Genomic DNA, 19,542 nt, shown 5'->3' on the forward strand with positions numbered 1-19,542 from the left:
ATCACAAACCAGGAACATGTGCTTTGTGGTCTGTGTTCGGCCCTCCTGATTGGCGGTATCCTCTCTGTGAGTACCTCAGGTGTGTTTTAACCTTCAGGTAATCTGCAGATTGACTTCACAGTACAGCAGAGTCAGGTCCTCATGTTCTGGTTTATTAACACACACAGCTTATTTATGATGTGTTTATGATGCAGTGACTTAGACCCAACTTTCTTCTATTACAGTCGTGCTGAGGTCCAACCTCAGACCTCGTCTGTGTGGTAAACTTGGTTTTACCATGATTATTCTACATGTTTCTTAATGCCACATCATCATCATCTTCATCATAATGAATAATACAATTCCGTTTCCTGTGCATAAATAAAAGCCTGTGTCTCCATCTGCTCCGCACATCATCTTAACCTGTCCAAACATCTGACCTTTAACTCATGAAGAAAAACAGAAGCACAGGTACAGAGCTGCTGAAATCTCCTCCAGACTGAAGAACATGAGTCTGAACCTTCACAGAGCGGGGACTCGTTTATTGAAACAGATATAATGAAGTAAAAGGGCCGAGTGTGACAGGGCTCCATCACAGGATACAGACAGTTACAGACACTTTTATTACACATTAAACACACACAGAGCCTCCTGCTGCCATTCAGTGTCTGAGCTGATGTTCCTCCTGCAGGCCACCGCTGTGGATCGATCACCTGTGGATCAGTGACTCTACAGGACATCAGAAATGCGACATGTGGAGGAAAAAGCAGCAGCTCGCAGTCTGGACTGTAACATGTTCTTATCCTCTAACAGGGACCAGAAACAGAGACAGGTCTGCCATCTAGTGGTGATAAAGTGAACTTGCAGGGACACGAAGACGTGGAGAGGACAGCCGAAACACTGAGGGGTGGATGAACACAGATTAAAGGGAGACGAGCAGGAGACACAGAAACATCATAGATGATCTCTGCACATCATCCTGGAAGCATTCAGTGTTCCTCGTGTTGTCACGTTACAGCCTTATTCCAACATGACATTCATCTTCACCTCTGCACACAGTACAGTAAACAGTCTCTGCACACAGTCAGCTGGCATTCTTGTACATGCACTGAAAAAAAAAAACTGAAGTATAACATGGACAGAAGTACTCTCAGCGCAGACACTCACATGTTTGTTCAGCTGTGCACACTGTTCATCTGTCAGATATTTCTACAACACGCCTGGAGTCCACCTTTCACCTGACTGGTTGTTATTTGGAAAGGCACACACCTGTCTGTATAAGCTCCCATAACTGACAGAGCACAAAGTCAGAGGCAGGTCTGTAGGCAGGACTGTATAGAGCCACAGATCCATCTAGTACCTACTCGGCTGAGCTCAACCTAGTTTCTAGGGTTTTCCATCAGGCAGTAGTACCTGGTACCAGGTACTTTTTTAGTAAATGCTGGCCCGGCTTTCCAACCGAGCAGAGTCAGTCTAAAAATGTGACATCAAAAGCCCCCGACTGGCCAGCCAGAGGTGTCATTAGATGAATCACGAGTTAGATGAAACCTGGCATTCCTGAAACTCGGCAACAAGGGAAATGGTTACATACAAACTGACATCATGGCCCTCGAGTCTGACAAACACCCACAGACCAAGCAGCGGGTATACCATCGCCTCAATGTCCTCCATTGTGTTTGTGGCACATAGACACATGGGATTTTGGTTGTGTTCCTATGACAACCACACACATATTGAGGTGGAACTCAAATGTAATAGAACACGACACAAACAAAGGCGGGCTCAGGCGAGTAGGTGCTAAAGCAGGGGTCCCCAATCCCAGTCCACGAGGGCCAGTGTCCCTGCTGGTTTTAGATCTCACCCTGGGTCAACACACCTGAATCACATGATTAGCTTATTACCAGGCCCAAGGCATGTTGAAAATGTAATTCGCATTTAAATCAGCTGTGATGGATCAAGCGCACATCTGAAACCTGCAGGGACACCGGCCCTCGTGGACTGGGATTGGGGACCCCTGTAAGGAAACCAGGCTACGACAGCCCGCCTGGAGTTTGCCCAAAGGCCTCTGAAGGACTCTCTGAAGGAAAAGATGAATGTACAGAGACATCGGGCTGAGAATACCTGTGCATGTGTTGTATTTTTCTCTTTAATGTTTTAATAAAGCTTTTAAGAAGTTTAAGCAACCCTTTTTGGAGTACTGTGTGTAGAATACTGAGGTCAAAATGAATGTCATCCATTTTGGAATAAACCTGTGACATGACAACTTGTTATTTTTGAGGATACAGTGGTACCATCACAGGACCACCACAGAGCAGGACTCACAGGGACCTGCAGGAACCGTTTAGAACCACCTGGAGGAGTCTGTTTGGCCTCACTGTCAGGGGTTGTGCCCCAGTGCTCATCACACAGAGGAGTGTGAGGAGAACCACACGCTAAACATACAGAGAACTTTAAACACCTTTATGACTAAATGAGGGAAAAGGGCCTTGATCCCTTCATTAGCTCTTTCACACCAACACAGAGCTGGTTCTGCCTCAGTGCCTTCAGAGAACCAGCCCACAGTTCTACAGGTTTAAGACGTGGAGCTGTGGGCTGGTTCATATGAAAGAAATTCCGGTAAATTCCGATTGTGGAAGACAGTATCTGATGACTGACACTACCATCCGTAATCTTTCAGCAGGAGCTCCTCCCAGAACAGGTATCTTCAAACGCTCCAACACTGGACCACTAAGGTGCTGGTTTTGGTTTTTGGTAGCCGCCTTTTATAATAAGATCAGGCACTGGCACGTAGTCGGTATAACTCAGGTGCATCACAGCTGAACTGTTTCACCTATCTAACAGCACCTCAACCAGGATCCAGGTTTTATCTCCTGACTAGACTGACATATCAGAACCAGACCCATTGGACTTGCCAGAACATACAGGGGGGTATATAGTATGGGGTATATAGTCCTGTAGGAGGCAAATACTCATTTCACACAGGAAATTCAAGGACCTTCTAAGAAAGGTTTACATGTGTTATCATAAAAGCAGAAGGTCTTTTTACTACCAAATCTGATATGCACCCTTTGAGAAGGGCCGACCTATCATTAAGTCCTCTAGACCTGGACCAGGACCGTCCATCGCTCGTCCTGGTCGGTCAGAAGTGTACATGTCCCGACTGTGGGTCAGGGGGTGGTCCTCCTGGCGGCACATCCTGTAGCAGGTTCCTGCCCAGTGGCCTGCTGATAGGATAGTTCTGGGCTGCAGCATCCTCGGCCCAGTCTATTCTGGGCAGCAGCTGGTCCAAGTGAGGTCCTGGTGGTCTGTGCAGAACTGGGTAGGTTGTAATGTTGTGCTCCCGCTCAAGCAGCAAATGTCCAGGGGCTCGATTTGACCCATCAGGTCTGTAGGGTGCGATGGTTAGAAGAGACGTTTCCTGGTCCAGGGTCTGCAGGGGCTGGGCCTGCTGGTCCATCTGATACAGCTGCTTCTTATGCACCTGGCTGTGGTCCTGGTGGTCCACTCTAGGGGCACACAGCTGCTTCTTGTGGTTGTGTAGATAGTCCTGGTGATCCAGCTGGGTGTGCTCCTGTTGTTTCTTCTGGTTCTGGATGCTATCCTGGGCCTGGTGGTGTATGTTGATGTGGTATTGTGATCTCTTCTGATTCCGAGAAATATCCGGATCATGCTGATCCATCTGGGACTGGTATGGTGGTTTCTTCTGGTTCAGACGGTGGTCCTTTCCCTGTTCATCGACTGGAGCCTGGTACTGCTGCTGCTCTGGCTTTTTCTGGTTCTGGAGCGGGTCTTGGTGATCCTGGTTCTTCTCGAGTTCCATCTGAGCGTGGAACTGCTGCTTCTTTTGGCTCTGGATTTGGTTGTGGACCTGGTTCTTGATGTCCTTCCAGTGCCGCCCCCTGAGGACGGGTTCCAAGTCCAGACAGCGCTGACAGACCTCCTTACCTGGTACGGACTGGACCAGAACATGGACTCCTAACTGCCTCCAGATGGCCTCTTTCTCTGCAGAGGACCAGGGCCGCCGTCGGACCTTCCTGGGAGCCACAGGGACTGAAAAACCAACAGAATTGGAGCGCTGCACGATCAGACTAATCTGCTAAAGTAGTAACATGAATCCAGGTGGACTCACCTGAGACAGATGTCTGCATTCTGGCTTCAGGTGGAATCGCAGAGGTCACTGGTTTGTTAGAGCTCTTTGACAGAACTGTGAACAAATGTGGGAACAGACAGGTAAACAGCTCCAACAACTGGTTCAATAAAGTTAGAAGTTTGGGAACTGATCCTAACCTGCGGCGAGGTGTCGACTCACCTTCTTGTCTGAGGTCCTTGTCCAGTCTTATTTGGACAGGTCGTTTCTTTGGTTTAGTTCCTCCATCTGTAGCAGCTGGAAAAGGAGAAAAACTGGGTCAGTAACACAAACTTTGGTATCCAAACTTCTCCAGCTGAAAATCCAAAACTACAGTCACATCCTGGTTCTTCCTAACCCAAACTTTACTGGACGTTACTGAAGATGCTAAACTAAGCAAGATCGGCTGGACTGTGGTCTCACCTGGATCTGGGTTCTGCAGCCCCAGGTTGTCCCACTCCCGGCCCAGCATGTGGTAGAAGTCGGTGGTCTTGGCGGCAGCCTCCCAGTCTCCATCCTGCAGGCTCTCTCCAATAGCAATCTCACAGACTGTCTTTAGTGTTGTTTTCACTGCCAGTGGAGGGCGGCTCCACCTGTTTCCCGCTGCCTTCCTGGCTGCGGACAGCGCCAGGCTAAGGCGGCCTGGGGCCAGCAGGTCCTGCAGGCTCTGGACGCCGGAGTCAAGGGATTTAGCAGCCAGGAGCAACCTGCCAAGTTCCCGGAGCTTTTGGCTTACGTAGTCGTACCTCCTCTGACCACTATCCTGGTTCCCCATCAGCTTGTTGCCATACTTACAGATCAGCCAATCAGACTTCACCTGGAGGCAGAGAGGAGCCAGTTACCATAGAGAAAGGTCAGAGAGTGTAGTGTTAGGACAGGTGCACAGACACAGGTGAGCTGACCTCGTAAGACACATTATCTTGGTTCATGCGATGCAGGATTTCACTGCAGCTCTCAGACGCTCCACTGGAGATGGGCAGGAGCCGCGACGCTGCTGCCTGCACTCTGGTCCGTTTCCTGGCTCGGTTCACAGCGGGGTCAGAGGTCGTGTTCTGATCGACACCTGGGTCAGAGGTCATAAGCTGTTTGGTCCCGGTCTCTGCAGTCTCACCGAGGGAATCCTCAGGCATGTCCTCTCTGGTGACATCACAAGGCAACTTACTTGTGGAACCAGAGGTGGCGTCGTTGGCGGGGTCAGCGTTCGCTTCGGCTTTGGACGGGTTAATAGCGAGCTTCTTGCGACACGACACCTGATGCTTCCACAGGTCAGCACGAAGGAAAAATCCAAGACACAATGGGCATGGCAGGTAGTTCCTCGCATCCACATCCTCAGAGGGCTGACGCCATGGCACAATCTCACCAGTGCCCTGCCGGATCACCTGAGGACACACAGGGAGGCGGAGTAAATGTACCTGTGAGGAACAGAAAACCTCACCCGTAACAGACAGGTAAACACAGGTGTTATTGCAGCATCTTTAAGTTAAACTATAAAGGTTGAGGCAACTGTTTATGTGATTTGCTGCTATAAATACATCCAGTAATTCATTTTGTTCTGCTTATCTGGGGTCGAGTCTTGGGGGCAAACCCAGACCTCCCTCTCCCTGGCTACTTCCTCCAGCTTGCCCTGGGAAACACCAAGACATTCCCACGCCAGCTTAGAGATATAATCTCTCCACTGTGTCCTGGGTCTTCTGATGGGACATGCCCAGAACACCTCACCAGGAGGCGTCCAGGGCGCATCCTCGCCCCATCTCTAAGGGAGAGGAGAGCCACCTCTCAGAGAAAGCTTGTATTTCACCTTCAAATGTTTTTTTTGCCTTGTTTGGTATCATTCTCTTCAGCTCAATCTCACGTGTCTGAATTTACAGATATGTGTTGACTGACATACTGTAGTAACACAACTGACCTGAAATCACACAAAAACATAAAATCCTAGTAGTAGTTTCTTTTTAACTTTAAAAACCACACAGGTCTATAAAATTATTTTCAAAACTTGCAAATGCAAATACAACTTGTACATTTTGAAAACAAGCAAAGCATTGCTTTATTGCATTACACTCAGTGCATTTCAATCATTTATCCTGTGAGTTTGATAGCTAGCAAAATAATAATAATTTTAAAAATTAGTATTTTTAAAAATTAGCAATGTGAACAATCTGGAAAACTATTTACTGAGCACCCCAACCGGTCGCAGCAGATGGCCGCCCCTCCCTCAGCCTGGTTCTGCCGGAGGTTTCTTCCTGTTAAAAGGGAGTTTTTCCTTCCCACTGTCGCCAAAGTGCTTGCTCATAGGGGGTCATATGATTGTTGGGTTTTTCTCTGTATCCATTATTGTGCGATCTACTGTACAATATAAAGCACCTTGAGGGGGACAGGTGGATTTGGACCTTGTCATGACTGCAGTGACTTCAGTGAGTGTCACACACTGAAACAGATATGCAGCGGTGAAAGGAGGCAGAGGTGCAGAAATGTTGATTTTACACTTTTAGACTCATTTTGTTTCTCTGATAAGAAAAAGATTCAATCAGACAGTTATTTATGCTGAATGAAATACTGTTACAGTTTCAAGCTCTTTTAAGCACCTTGACAATATTAATATAGACTCTGCTTCCTTTACGGTGAATGTCCCAGTGGGATTCAGGAGGTCGTCGAAGTATTCCTTCCACTGTCTGATTATGTCCTCAGCTGAAGTCAGCAGCACTCAACCTAAACTATACACACTGCAGGTGGAGCACTGCTTTCTCCTCCTGAATCACAGTTTGTCCAAACCTCTTTGAGGTTTTTATCCACAGCCTCTCCAAACTGCTCAGACACCTGGGGTTTACCTTCAGCCACGTCTCATTTGGCCTGTACCTGTTAGCTGCCTCTGAGGCACCACAGACTAACAATCCCTGATACGCCTCCTTCAGCCTGATGGTCCCCTTCACCTCTGGTGTCCACCATCTGGTTTACTTACTTTACTTTATTGATTTATATTATTATTATTATTTATTATAAATATATATATATACATACACATGTCATTAATCAACATCTGAACATTACCTGATGCTGCTGAAGTGAAGCAGAGCGAAGTTACAGAGGTTTGATTACAGACTCAGTCAAGGGTTTTGTAATTTTGCAGAATTTTAAGAAGTTTACATTTCTTCAGTATTGAACAGCAGAAATGAGTCTTTCTTGTCGTAAGTCAGTTTTTTAGATGGGAAACTGTCCTTCAAGTACACTGAGAGAGAGCGAGATGTGCATGAAGTCTGATTTTATCGTGGTGGAAGCAAAACAGCCAAAGTCCCCAAAGAGGGAATTCATGACGATGTTTATGTGAAGTTTGGATCTTCTTTTGTCGATGGTTTAAGTCAATTTTGGTTGGAGAGAGACAAAACACAAAAAAAGACGTAGACACAAAGCGCGCACCCGCCAAAGGCAGTAGTCCATGGAGGGGCTATGAAAAATGTACATCTAATTTAGTTGCACAGACCGCCCCACAAACAACTAAAGGCACCTGAAAGAAACAGGTAAACTGACCTGTAGCAGACACACCAGTAAGACACACAAACTGACCTCGATGTTGTGTAGATAGTTGCCTCGGCAGCGCAGGTGCTCCAGCAGCAGGTGGCGTTCTTTGGAGCCTGTCGGCAGGGTGCTGGCAGCCAGAACTTCCTGTTCGTCGGCATGCTTCCTCAGCAGGTGGCGTGCGATCTTCACCTGTGGCCGTCGGCAGAACACGCAGTAATGCTTCTTGTCCCAACGGCGCTTCCCGCCGCTCCACGTCCTCTTCACCGTCACGCCCTCCTTCTTGTCCTCCTGGCCCCGCCTCTTCGATTTCTGACCCCGCTTCTTCTCTATATGACCCCGCCTCTTTGCTCTCTGGCCCCTCCTCCCTAATGTGCGGCGGTGTGGCTGACGCGCAGCGGGCTTCGCCTGCTCTTTGTCAGGAGAGGACGGTGCGTCAGAGGCCGGGACCTCTGTCTTGTTCTCCATGGCCACGTCAGCATGGTCGTCCATGGCAACAGACCTCGATGACACCCTGATGATAAAACAAAGAAGCAGTGAATCAGCTTTAGCTGTGAGCTCCACCTGCAGTGCCTCAGCAGGAGGCTGTAGTTCAGTGTGGGGCTTTTTACTCTTTGTAACTCTGTGTTTTTAATAGTGCTCAGGACTCTCACTACATCTTCATAATGGAGGCAGCCACACCTGCACACCACATCAGTATAGGTATTCCCTTTATGGCAGGGCAGTGTGTGAGTCACATGTTGTAGTGAGGACGACATCAATGCTCGACATTTTCTGTTTAAAGTGGAAGAAAGCGTGTTTCTAACATCTGCACTTCAGAGGCTCCACAGTGTGGAAACATCTGTATTCAGCTTCCATCCCTACTCTAACCATGGAGGAGGAGCAGCAGGTGTTCTGGATCCTTCACCTGAGCCACTGAGCATGATCAGAGACCTCTGAGGAACCATCGCAGGGTTCTGACACTGAACGCTCCTCACAGGGTTAAAGTGCAGACGTGTCTGCATCAGAGGTTCCTGCAGGGCCCTCAGGCTGTGCTGGAGTCAACATGAACATGAGGACTCCTCCACATTGAACATGACTGTGAGGAGAACACCTGGACCAATCAGAACCAGCTCCCCGCTGACACACACACTTCTACAGCTGGAGTCCACATGTGACAAACATCTGGATTATAGAGGCTCACACACTGATCTACCCCAACATCAGAAACACCTTGAGGAACCAACTCCTGATCTGGACCGGGACCAGAACAAACAGAGCCTCTCAGACTGACCTTGCCGGTCGTCGTCATCAGGCTGCAGGTGTGACAGGTGTTCTCACCTGTGCAGTGACCGGGCTGGAGTCACGCCACGCTCAGGTGTGACTGACAGGCGTCTCTGTCCGATAATGGAAGCTTATTTACGACAGCCTGATGCTAACAGCTAGCAGCACACAGGCTAACACAGCTGTTAGCACGAAGAGCTAACGAGCAGCTAGCTGCAGCTAACCAGAACCGGAACCGAGCGCTGCTGGGGACCGGACCGAACCGGAAACACGACCAGAACCGTCCAATGAGAGTACAGAACCGGGACAGAGAGACTTCTCACCTGCTAACTCCAGCCCTGCGTTCCTTTCTTCTTCTTTTACTCCACCACTTCTTCTTCGCTGTCGGAGGTGAAAGGGCGTGATACCGGTGCGTTAGCGCCATCTGCTGGTGTGGAGGACTGAGGCTACAGATTCCTGTTAAAGTCAGGCGGTCCAGCCTCGAGTCTGCTGATGTTCTTCTGTCAGATAAACACAGAGGAGTCTCCCTGTACCACTGTGTTATATGATTGGTCTGTACTGAAGCACCACAGCATTAAAATGATGACGCTCAGTTAACAGAGCGGCTGCTATAAACATGAACAAACACAAAGGTAAACACTGATAAATGTGAACTTTATCGTGGTTACACCTGCATGCACCTGTCTGCTTCACTTTGTGGCCTCTGAGGCTGTGATTAGAGATGCTGTATGAAATGTGACGTTGTTGAAGCTGCCTCTGTTATCTTCATAAACACTGTTCTTGTTGTCAGTGTGCATGAAGGACGTGGACCCTTATTTATCAGCTGCACACTTTCTTATGCTCATTTTTCTGTGGTCACTGCAGGCTCTGAATGAATGCGTTAACACATGATGTGTTCAGGGCCCTGTGTCATTTTCATTATTAGCACATTAAGATGAGATAAGATAAGATGAGATAAGATAAGATAAGATAAGATAACCTTTTTTAATACAAAATTGACTAATTATTAGCATCTTCAGAACATTTCATTAAATATTAGAGACAGATTGCTGTGCCATCAATTACATATTGTTATAATTACACAAAATGTGTTCTTTATACCTGACTGTTCGGACCTCCAAGCCTGTAGTTATATTCATTATCAGTTGGAGCCGCTCATTGCAAGTAGACATCTCAGGATCGTGGGGTGGTGTCTATTGTTGTTGTTGCTGTCTTTAGTAGCATGTAAAATGTAAACAGAATTCCAAAATTACACCGCTTTCCAAGTTATTATGCAAATTATATTTTTTTTTTCTGTTTTTCCTAAATAGTCGATTCAAATGACAGTCAGCATAATTTTCGAATCATCAACCATATAGATAATTACAATGTTACTGAAAAAACTGAAAGTTTCTTCTTGAATGTCTTTGCAGGATGTCAGAATAGCCTCCCAGAGCTGTTGTTTGGATGTTAACTGCCTCCCACCGTGATAATTGTTTTGCTTGAGGATGCTCCAAAGGTTCTCACTGGGATTGAGGTCAGCGAAGAATGGGGGCCACACCATGAGTTCCTCTCCTTTTAAGCCGATAGCAGCCAGTGATGCAGAGGTATTCCTTGTAGCATGAGATGGTGCATTGTCTTGCATGATGATGGCTTTGTTGCGGAAAGCACGGTTCTTCTTTTTCTACCATGGAAGAATGTGTTCAGTCAGAAACTCCACATACTTTGCAGAGGTCATTTTCACACCTTCAGGGAGCCTAAAGGGGCTGACCAGCCAAAACAAGACTACACCACCTCTCTGCTGATGTCGCAGCCTTGTTGGGACATGGTGGCCATCCACCACTGCATCCATCTGGACCATACAGGGTTGCTATGCACTCATCAGTGGCCAAGACAATTTGAAATCTGGTCCTTATGTAGTTCTGGGCCCACTGCAGCAGTTTCTGCTTGTGTGCATTGGTTAGGGGTGGCCCAATAGAAGGTTTATGCACAACAGCAAGTCTCTGGAAGATCCTTCACCTTGATATTTGCAGGGCTCCAGAAGCACCAGCAGCTTCAAATATGTTTGCTGCTTTGTAATGGCCTTATAGCAGCTGCTCTGTTAATCTGATGTATTTGTCTGCCAGAAACCTTCCTCTTTGTGCCCTTATCTGCACGAACCCGTGTGTGCTCTGACTCAACCACAAATCTCTTAACATTATGGTGATCACGCTTGGACAAGGTTTTCATTCCTTGTCCAAGGCATTCAATTATTTCATGCAGCAGAGAGATAATTTTTCTTTCCCACATGGCTTGAAAATGGTGGTGTGCTTAATAATGTGGAACATCCTTATTAGTAGTTTATCCTTTAATTGGGCTCGCCTGGCAAACTAATGATCACAGGTGCCTGAGATTGATGTCAGTGACCCAAAGAGTCCTGACACACAATGCCATCCATGGGTTTAACTGAAAAACAACATATGTAATCTGTGTAACACCTAAATACAATTTACATAATAATTTGGAACGTGGTGTAACCTCAGTGTGTGAAGAGGACTCTTCATTTACATCAACACATGAGAATCTGTTATATCTGCAGGACCAAAAGAGTCATTAAAACGAAAAATTCTGTGCTTAAATAATGGATTTTTTATAATTTAATTTATTTAGACGTTACTGTAAATGTAATACAGATACTTTGCAGTTATTATAGCTATAATAATCAGCTAGGTGTATATATAACAAGAATTTAACCCAAACAAAGGATAACAATAATGAAATTATAAACACTGAGCCATCAGACTCAGAACAATGTGTGTCTCTGACCTGTGGATACCTCGTGCTTGTTCCCGAGCACTCAGGTCTGCAGGTCAGAGGTCACTGTTGGTCCCACTGTTGGCTTTTCAGGCACTGAGGCTTTATTGTGGTTTTATTGTGAAGCACTTTGTGATTTTTATCTGTGAAAAGTGCCACATAAACACATTTTACTTATAATAAACAGCTCGATGGAGACACAGGGCTAAGAGACAGGGCCTTTACTCTGACATGTGACTGAAGTGACCAATCAGGAGCTGGGAGGTGTGAGGTCAGTGTGGAGAAACCACAGATATGTTTGTTAGTGACCTCACAGCCCTTTATGGATCAACAGAAGTGTTTTAAAGACGTGTGTGATGAACTCAGCTATGATTCCCTGTTAAACTGATGTTAAATATAATCATGTTTAATCCCTGACGTCTGTCACAGTCTGAAGAGGAACCAGGAGAGCCCACAGAGCCGAAACTCACAGTTAAAATAAGGACAGCTGTCCTCAGATCAGCAGGAAACCACAGAAAGAAGGAGTGGTGCAGAGGGGAGATGGGAGGCTAAAAATACTGCAGAGCTGATAGAGAGGAAGCTGATGAGGCTGATAAATGTTCTTAATGTCACCTGTAACCTGTCATGTTCTGATTAACAGCAGATGTCTCCACATGCACACAGAGACATTTCTGCCTCAGTCACACAAACAGTGGACCATATATTTGTGTTTGAATATTTCATCTTGAAACTATTAAGGGACCAGTGTATTTCCTGTTATGGAAAATTTAACAGTAACCTGCAACACACCCAGTGAGCTTGAAGTGGGTTTAAGAAACACACTGCAATGTGGAGAGAGCGTCCCAGTGAAACACCAGGACCATCTCAGGTCTGTTCAATGTCTCCCATTACAACAGCCTCACTGTGTTAACTGTCCACATGCATGTAAACTGGTGACAGGAGTGCTCTTACTATGGTAAAGTGAGAAAGTGATATTACTGTAACTAATGTGATATGATTAAATATGTGATTAATAAATGAGAAAAGAAACCTGCATCCACAAACACTCTGGTCCTCATGCACTGAACGGTTCTGCTGACATCACTGAGTCACCTGTCAGTCTCCTTCTGTCCTCTGAAAGTCTTAAACTCATTTGTCATTAAGATTACTTCCAGTCTGAGTTATTATCACATTACTGACAACTCAATGAATACAGGGAAGCAGAAATTCATTCATGTTACATTATTTATTCCATCAAAATAGAACAAGAAACATTAAACTGTGACTGCTGTTGGTTAGCATACAAAGTTAAAAACATTCAAATGAACAACAGCAGCATCTCTGACTGTGCTACTACAAACTTAAATATGTGAAGAAGGCAGGTAACTCTGATCCTTGAGTATTTGATTTATATTTACAAAGATTTAACTACAAACACTTCACTGTGGTAAAAAAAAAATATTGTAGATCAATACACATAGTGACTAGTAATGACCTAAAAACACAGCTCTGTGTCTGTGGGAAACACATTTAACATGGCTGACACTTTATTAGGCACACAGTGACCACTTTCTGAGGTACAGTAAACCTGTGGCCAGAGGCGAAAAGTAACAACGTTCGAATACTGTCACGGTTTGCCAGGGCAAGCAGTGGGGATGTTGGAGAAAGGGGCCAAACGCTGGACTTAGTGCAATGAGCAGTGCATTTATTTACAGTGGGGTAAAGGTACACCACACAATAAATCTCCAATGTGCTCCCTCAACTCCTGTGTAGTGCCTTCTCCCAAGTGCTGGTATCCCGTGCTCTCTGCCCCTGTGCCTACGCACACCCCGTGCGTCCTGCTGTCCTGTGTTCCGCTCTCCTCCTGAGGAAAAAACCATAGACGCAGCCGTTACGGCACCAACTCCAGCAGGCATACACTAAACAGTACTTGAGACACTGACATGGAGTCTAACTCAACGATCCTGTGCCGGAGGAAGCTCCATCGCTCTGTTAAGTAGCTCCCCTGACGAGCCTGATCAGAAGCATGTGTGTGAGAACCGAGGCGCGAGGTTTAACATGTGCTGTTGTCAGCTGCCGCAATAATTCCAGGAAATGGTAAAAAGTATTTGAAACATTTTGCCTTGAGCATCAATAACTGGGAGAGGCCTGCTGTGCCCAGTGCCCCTGCACTCTGTGCCATAGAGGGAGGATTGGAAACTAGCGTGGTAAGTATCAAAAACCCTCTGAAGAGAGTTTTTGTTTGTTCCTTTTATTTGATCAATAAAAAGCCCACAGAGCTTCATTTCATCTTGATGTAAACTCAAGTAAAAACATTAATGCAACCTTTGCAAACGTACCAACATTTTAAAAAAATTTTCATTTTAGAATGAAAACTAAAATCTACGACGATTTAATAAAACTGACAAATTTTGGGGGGAACATTTGATGTTGAGATTCATGAATTTGCAGGTGTGTGAGAGAGTGGAATAAGAAATTTTCCTTAAATATGTAATAAGCCAAGTGACACTTGACACTTTCTCTTATGCTAACATTTTATTTGAGTGTACATCTGATGATATTTTTGTGCAGTGGAACCTGCGGTCATCTTAGACCAGTCCAGCATCTCCACACAACCCCCTGAGCCACATCTGCACTCAGTCCACACACAGTGGAATGAATACTACATGACTGTGAGATGCTTTTACAGAAATCTGTGTTTCAGAGGGGAATCATACAGCCATTGTTATTCACACAATCTAGTCTAATATTTGGTTGCTGTTGCACCATGTGGACTAATCATGTTTGTGTCTGCAGCATATGGTGGTTGATGTAGTGACAAATTGATCACAATGGACTCTGGAATATTAACGTACCTAAAACCTGGTGATGAAGTCATGGCAGAGGTTTTACAATTAAAGACTTGTTCTTTGAGACAAAAGTTAGATCAGTATTGCCCTCCTTCAAAAAAACAACAACATGGAGTGATGAACAGGTAACATGCATGTGTCAGATTGCAAATATAACAATGCATGTATGAAGAGCAATCAGACCTACAAAACCCTATCACAAATTCTACCTATAAGCATGGCTCCTAAAATAGACGAGATTCTGAGGAAATGTGCTGCTAGAGAGGATTTGTTTAAATCTGTTTAATCTTGTTTAAAGGATCTCATCTGTGATAAAGATGTGATCTGTTTTCATGGATGCCTGGATGTTAAACTTCATAGTTACACCTGGTAAAGCAGCAACGCTGATCATTTTATTAAAGATGAAAGAATTTAGACAGTTTTTAACTCTCAGGGATGCTGCAACGCTCGTTTGACTTTGGGACCTGAGGGGGACGGAGTTTTGGACCCAGATTACTCCGTGAGGCTCCTGAGTACTGTAGCCGTAACGCTCCGACAATCTATCAAGCGGTGCGGCTTTGTAGCTTACCAAAGTCCTACTAAAACATTTTTGACAGATTTTTATGTACCACATAAAACCAGAATTCATACATAAGGTGCACTGTCGATTTTTGAGAAAATTAAAGGATTTTAAGTGTGCCTTGTAGTGTGGAAAATACAGTAAACATGTCATATTTTACATCTAAAAATATTTATTTCTGTGGGATTAGTGTCTCTGTATTTATATATGTGTATATATGGTATTCTGATCAGATGCCGTAACTTCTGTTGGTGCTATTGGGAAACTGAATTTCCCAGAGGAATCCACCCGAGGGATTAATAAAGTTTATCTTATCCTATCTTATCTCTTAAAACATCATATCTATCTGGAGAGCCAATATTTTTTCACTGTGATTGTGGAAAGATGTCTGATCTATGAAATTAAGTGCTTCACATCAACACACTCTTTATAAACAACTAAATCCAAGTATATAAAACACTCTACATGTTATGAAGGTAAACAAAGACAAAACTGTCCAAACTTGTGAAATGGACCAGTGTTGTGTCTGCACATAACAGACTGAGCAAAGAACCAGTCTGAAATGGTATTTGTAGGCTCTTACTTCCCAGCAGCCTGTCACGCAAACACTTCATCTGTTCCCTTTTCTCTAGTTGAATCTGTTAAGAAAACACAGTTTAACATAAAACAGTATTTTTGTCCCAACAAGCTGATTTTCCAAAGAGCCGCTAGCTGAAAACTGCATATCTCAGTGTTGTGTCAGAGTGTCCTTATAAACCTGAGGAAGCTGGACAGAAGTGTGAGGCCTAAAAACTCCACAGCAGGTGAACAGGATCTAAATGATCTGACACAACAGCTGAAAGCTGATACTGTTCACTGAAGCCTTATCAGAAGTGTCTCAAAGAAGGACGGCTGTCAGAAGACGTTCTTAATGAGGGGAGACGGGAGGAAAGGCTGAGGCTGACGTCTGAAAAGGACACAAGAACTGAAGATCAGAGGAGCAGGTCTGATGGCTCCACACTGAGACTTCTGGTCCATGTTCAGATGCTCATCCTGTTCGTGGGTTTGCTGCTCCCTGCAGATCTTCTCATCTCCACTGAGAACATCCTTCAGCCATCCTCTAAAACTGTCTCCACCTGTCTGTAGCAACATGATCCTGTACAACAAGTGCTGCTGTTAACCTTTGTGATACATTAACAAATAACACTGACACTTAGAACAAATACGTCTCATGGTCAGAATGATTTCAGGGAACTGTTTGGCTCTGACTTCATTTTTGGACTTTTAAAATAAACAAACATAAACCTGAATGTAACGACGGCTCCAGCATCAGGTCGGTAGAAAGCTGACAGATGTTTGGACTGATGCTGCAAACACACACAGGCGTTTTTGATAGTGAACATTTTACAGATGTGTATTCTCATGTAGTCTGTAGTTGCATTCACATGTCATACAGTATGATTCCACACTTTAACATCAAAGTAAAGCTGCTCTACATTTGAAATAATAACAATAATGGATGGTCTCTGTGACCTAAATGTTACTCTGTGATGATGAAGGTATCACAGAGTTCATCCTGGTAACAGATGATGCTGTGGTCATGTGACCTGTCCTCTGAGCAGCTCTCAGTCAGACTGAGTCAGTTTGTCAGGAGAACTCAGGAACATGGCTTCATCGACTGACCCTGTCCTGTCCCCACTCACCTCAACCGACCCTGCTCCAGTCCTGAGCACTCATGAGCTGAGGCGTGTGTTCCGCAGCATTAACACGAGGAAGGCGGCCGGACCAGATGGAGTGCTGGGCCGGGTGCTAAAAGACTGTGCTGCGGACCTGGCGGACATCTTCACCTCTATATATAACACCTCGCTGTCCTGTTCACTGGTACCATCCTGTTTCAAAGCAGCAACCATCGTTCCCATCCCCAAACAGTCAAATGTCACATGTCTGAACGATTTCAGACCTGTGGCACTCACCCCCATTCCCGCCAAATGCCTGGAGAGACTGGTCATTAAACACATCAGAGCTGCCCTTCCACCATCTCTGGACCCGCACCAGTTTGCATACAGGGAGAACCGGTCAACTGAGGACGCGATCGCCACAGTGCTGCACACACTACTGGAGCACCTGGAGCACAAGAACACCTATGCACGGCTCCTCTTTATAGACTACAGCTCGGCTTTTAATACCATCCGGCTATACAAACTCCGTCCCAAACTCCATCAACTGGGACTCAACTCCTCCCTGTGCAACTGGATTGTGGACTTCCTCACTAACCGTAGACAGAGCGTCAGAGTGGGTAAGAACACCTCTTCCACCCTTGTGGTCAACACCGGTGCCCCTCAGGGGTGTGTTCTGAGCCCTCTGCTATACACTCTCTTCACTCATGACTGTATTTCCTCCTGCGCGTCCAATCTCATTGTTAAGTTTGCCGACGACACCACAGTGCTCGGACTCATATCCAACAACGATGAGACAAACTACAGGACAGAGGTGCAACAACTAGAGTCATGGTGCCGCGACAATAACTTGGTCTTAAACACCAAAAAGACTAAGGAGATTATTGTAGATTTCCGGAGGAAAGGTCACAACAACCACCTGCCTCTCTTCATTGGCAGTGAGGCGGTGGAGAGCGTGAGCAGTTTTAAATTCTTGGGGGTAACTGTGACTGAGGACTTGTCCGGGGGCAACCACATCACCTCAGCTGTACAGAAGGCCCAACAGCGCCTCTACTACCTGAGGAGACTGCGGAGCGCACACATTCCCAGACCTCTGATGTTGAACTTCTACAACTGTGCCATCAGTAGTGTTCTGACGTATGGATTTCTAGTGTGGTTCCCCAGCTGCACCAAGGCCGACCAGCAAGCACTCCAGCGGGTGGTGAAAGAAGCTGGCAGAATTATTGGAACGATTCTGCCAGAGATTAGCAACATCTTCCCCACTCGCTGTCTGAGGAGGGTGCACAGTATCCTGCGGGACCAACATCACCCTGCGCACCACCTTTTCCACCTGCTGCCCTCAGGGAGAAGGTACAGGTCCATACAGGCCAGAACGTCCAGATTGGCCAACAGCCTGTATCCACAGGCTGTGAGGCTCCTGAACTCTGCCCCCCCCCCCCCCCTCTCTGCCCCCCCTCTCACGGACAATAACCATATCCAACTTATTAATAGCAGTGAACTGGTCTGAAAAATAGACAATTATCATATCTCACAGTACAATAATTGAACGGGTTGCACTGTTGCACTTTGTCATATTTCTCAGGTCTTTGTCTGAATGTCCCATGAACATTACCTGTCATATTCTCATGTTTTTGCTAAGGATCGTCTCATTGCACTGAAGTCACACTGGGTTAAATAGTCACACTTGGGTCTAAGGGGAATTTAGTATTTATTATTATCTGTTGTAGAAGCTCCAAACACAATTTCATTGTTCTTGACAATGACAATAAATACTTGAATTGAATTGAATTGAAAAAAATTTCATCCTTCGTCTGCCTCAGCCTCCTCTTCATCAGCCTCAGCACAGCAGGTACCACCAATACACTGATCAGTCTAATGACCAATCAACACACTGATCACTGATCCGTACAGTAAGCAATGATAGATACTGATCCTCTGATCAGTCCATGTGAGCTGACTCAGAGATAGACAGGAAGTCACCTCTGATGTCACCATTGAGGAGATGGCAAAGGTGACTGGTACTACCAGGCTCACTCCCACCTGGAGTACACACCCAGGTGAGTTGGGTCTAAGTGTGGAGCATCAGTCTTGACTAACTCTTACTCTGGATGGCATTACCTTGGCCTCCAGTAATGCTGTGAGGAACCTTGGAGTCATTTTTGACCAGGACATGTCCTTTAACGCTACTGTAATTCACTATTATCAGTATGTCCAAAAAAACTCCCTGAAAAGCCTTCAGCTAATCCAAAATGCTGCAGCAAGAGTCCTGAGAGGGACCAGAAAGAGAGAGCAGATTTCTCCTATACCCACATAGCAAAATTGATCTGGCCCACACAATGTCCTTACACATGGCCCACATACTGCAAAGAATGACGGCCCTTTGGTGGCCCAAATCTGGTTTGCCAGAGGTGGCCCACACAAAGCCAGTTGCAGACACACTGGTTGTCCTGTTCTGGCCCAGAACAGTTTCAGCTCTGGCCCCAGATGTCAGCCTACCTTAACCAAGCCATGTAATAAGAACATGTGCATAATAGTGCAAAAGTAACATGACAAAACTCTGTTCAGACAGTGAATGGACTGATTCTTATGCAGTGCTTTTTTTTTACACTCCTAGATTACTCAAAGTGCTCTGTATAACATGCCACATTCACCCAATTACACACTTTCTCTAAACTGAGTGCTGTCTAACTACATTTACACACCTGACATGCCGACTGGAGGAGCCAAGAATCGAACCACTAAGCTTCAGATCAGTAGGTGACCTGTTCTACCTCCTGAGCTACAGCGGCACAGTACAGTGGCAAACATGAGTAAACCCTCACTAGGTTTTGAATAAAGTGTACACTGACA

At 45.7% G+C, this 19,542-nt stretch overlaps 1 protein-coding gene and 1 pseudogene across 1 annotated transcript; both read right to left on the reverse strand.

The window, feature by feature from the left end:
* Nucleotides 1-19,542, reverse strand: part of LOC135932642 (uncharacterized) — a 310,350-nt pseudogene that overhangs the window by 194,089 nt on the left and 96,719 nt on the right.
* LOC134622219 (uncharacterized) lies at nucleotides 501-10,684 on the reverse strand. Its single transcript, XM_063467992.1, has 10 exons — nucleotides 10,652-10,684; nucleotides 10,343-10,541; nucleotides 9,202-9,436; nucleotides 7,664-8,129; nucleotides 5,268-5,484; nucleotides 5,008-5,168; nucleotides 4,529-4,922; nucleotides 4,289-4,363; nucleotides 4,109-4,183; nucleotides 501-4,029 (listed from the first exon to the last, which is right to left on the reverse strand). The coding sequence occupies exons 1-10, from the start codon at nucleotides 10,682-10,684 to the stop codon at nucleotides 3,119-3,121; spliced, it is 2,766 nt and encodes a 921-aa protein (XP_063324062.1). The 3' UTR covers nucleotides 501-3,118.

Source organism: Pelmatolapia mariae, linkage group LG3_W (assembly GCF_036321145.2).
Source record: "Pelmatolapia mariae isolate MD_Pm_ZW linkage group LG3_W, Pm_UMD_F_2, whole genome shotgun sequence".
Lineage (NCBI taxonomy): Eukaryota > Metazoa > Chordata > Actinopteri > Cichliformes > Cichlidae > Pelmatolapia > Pelmatolapia mariae.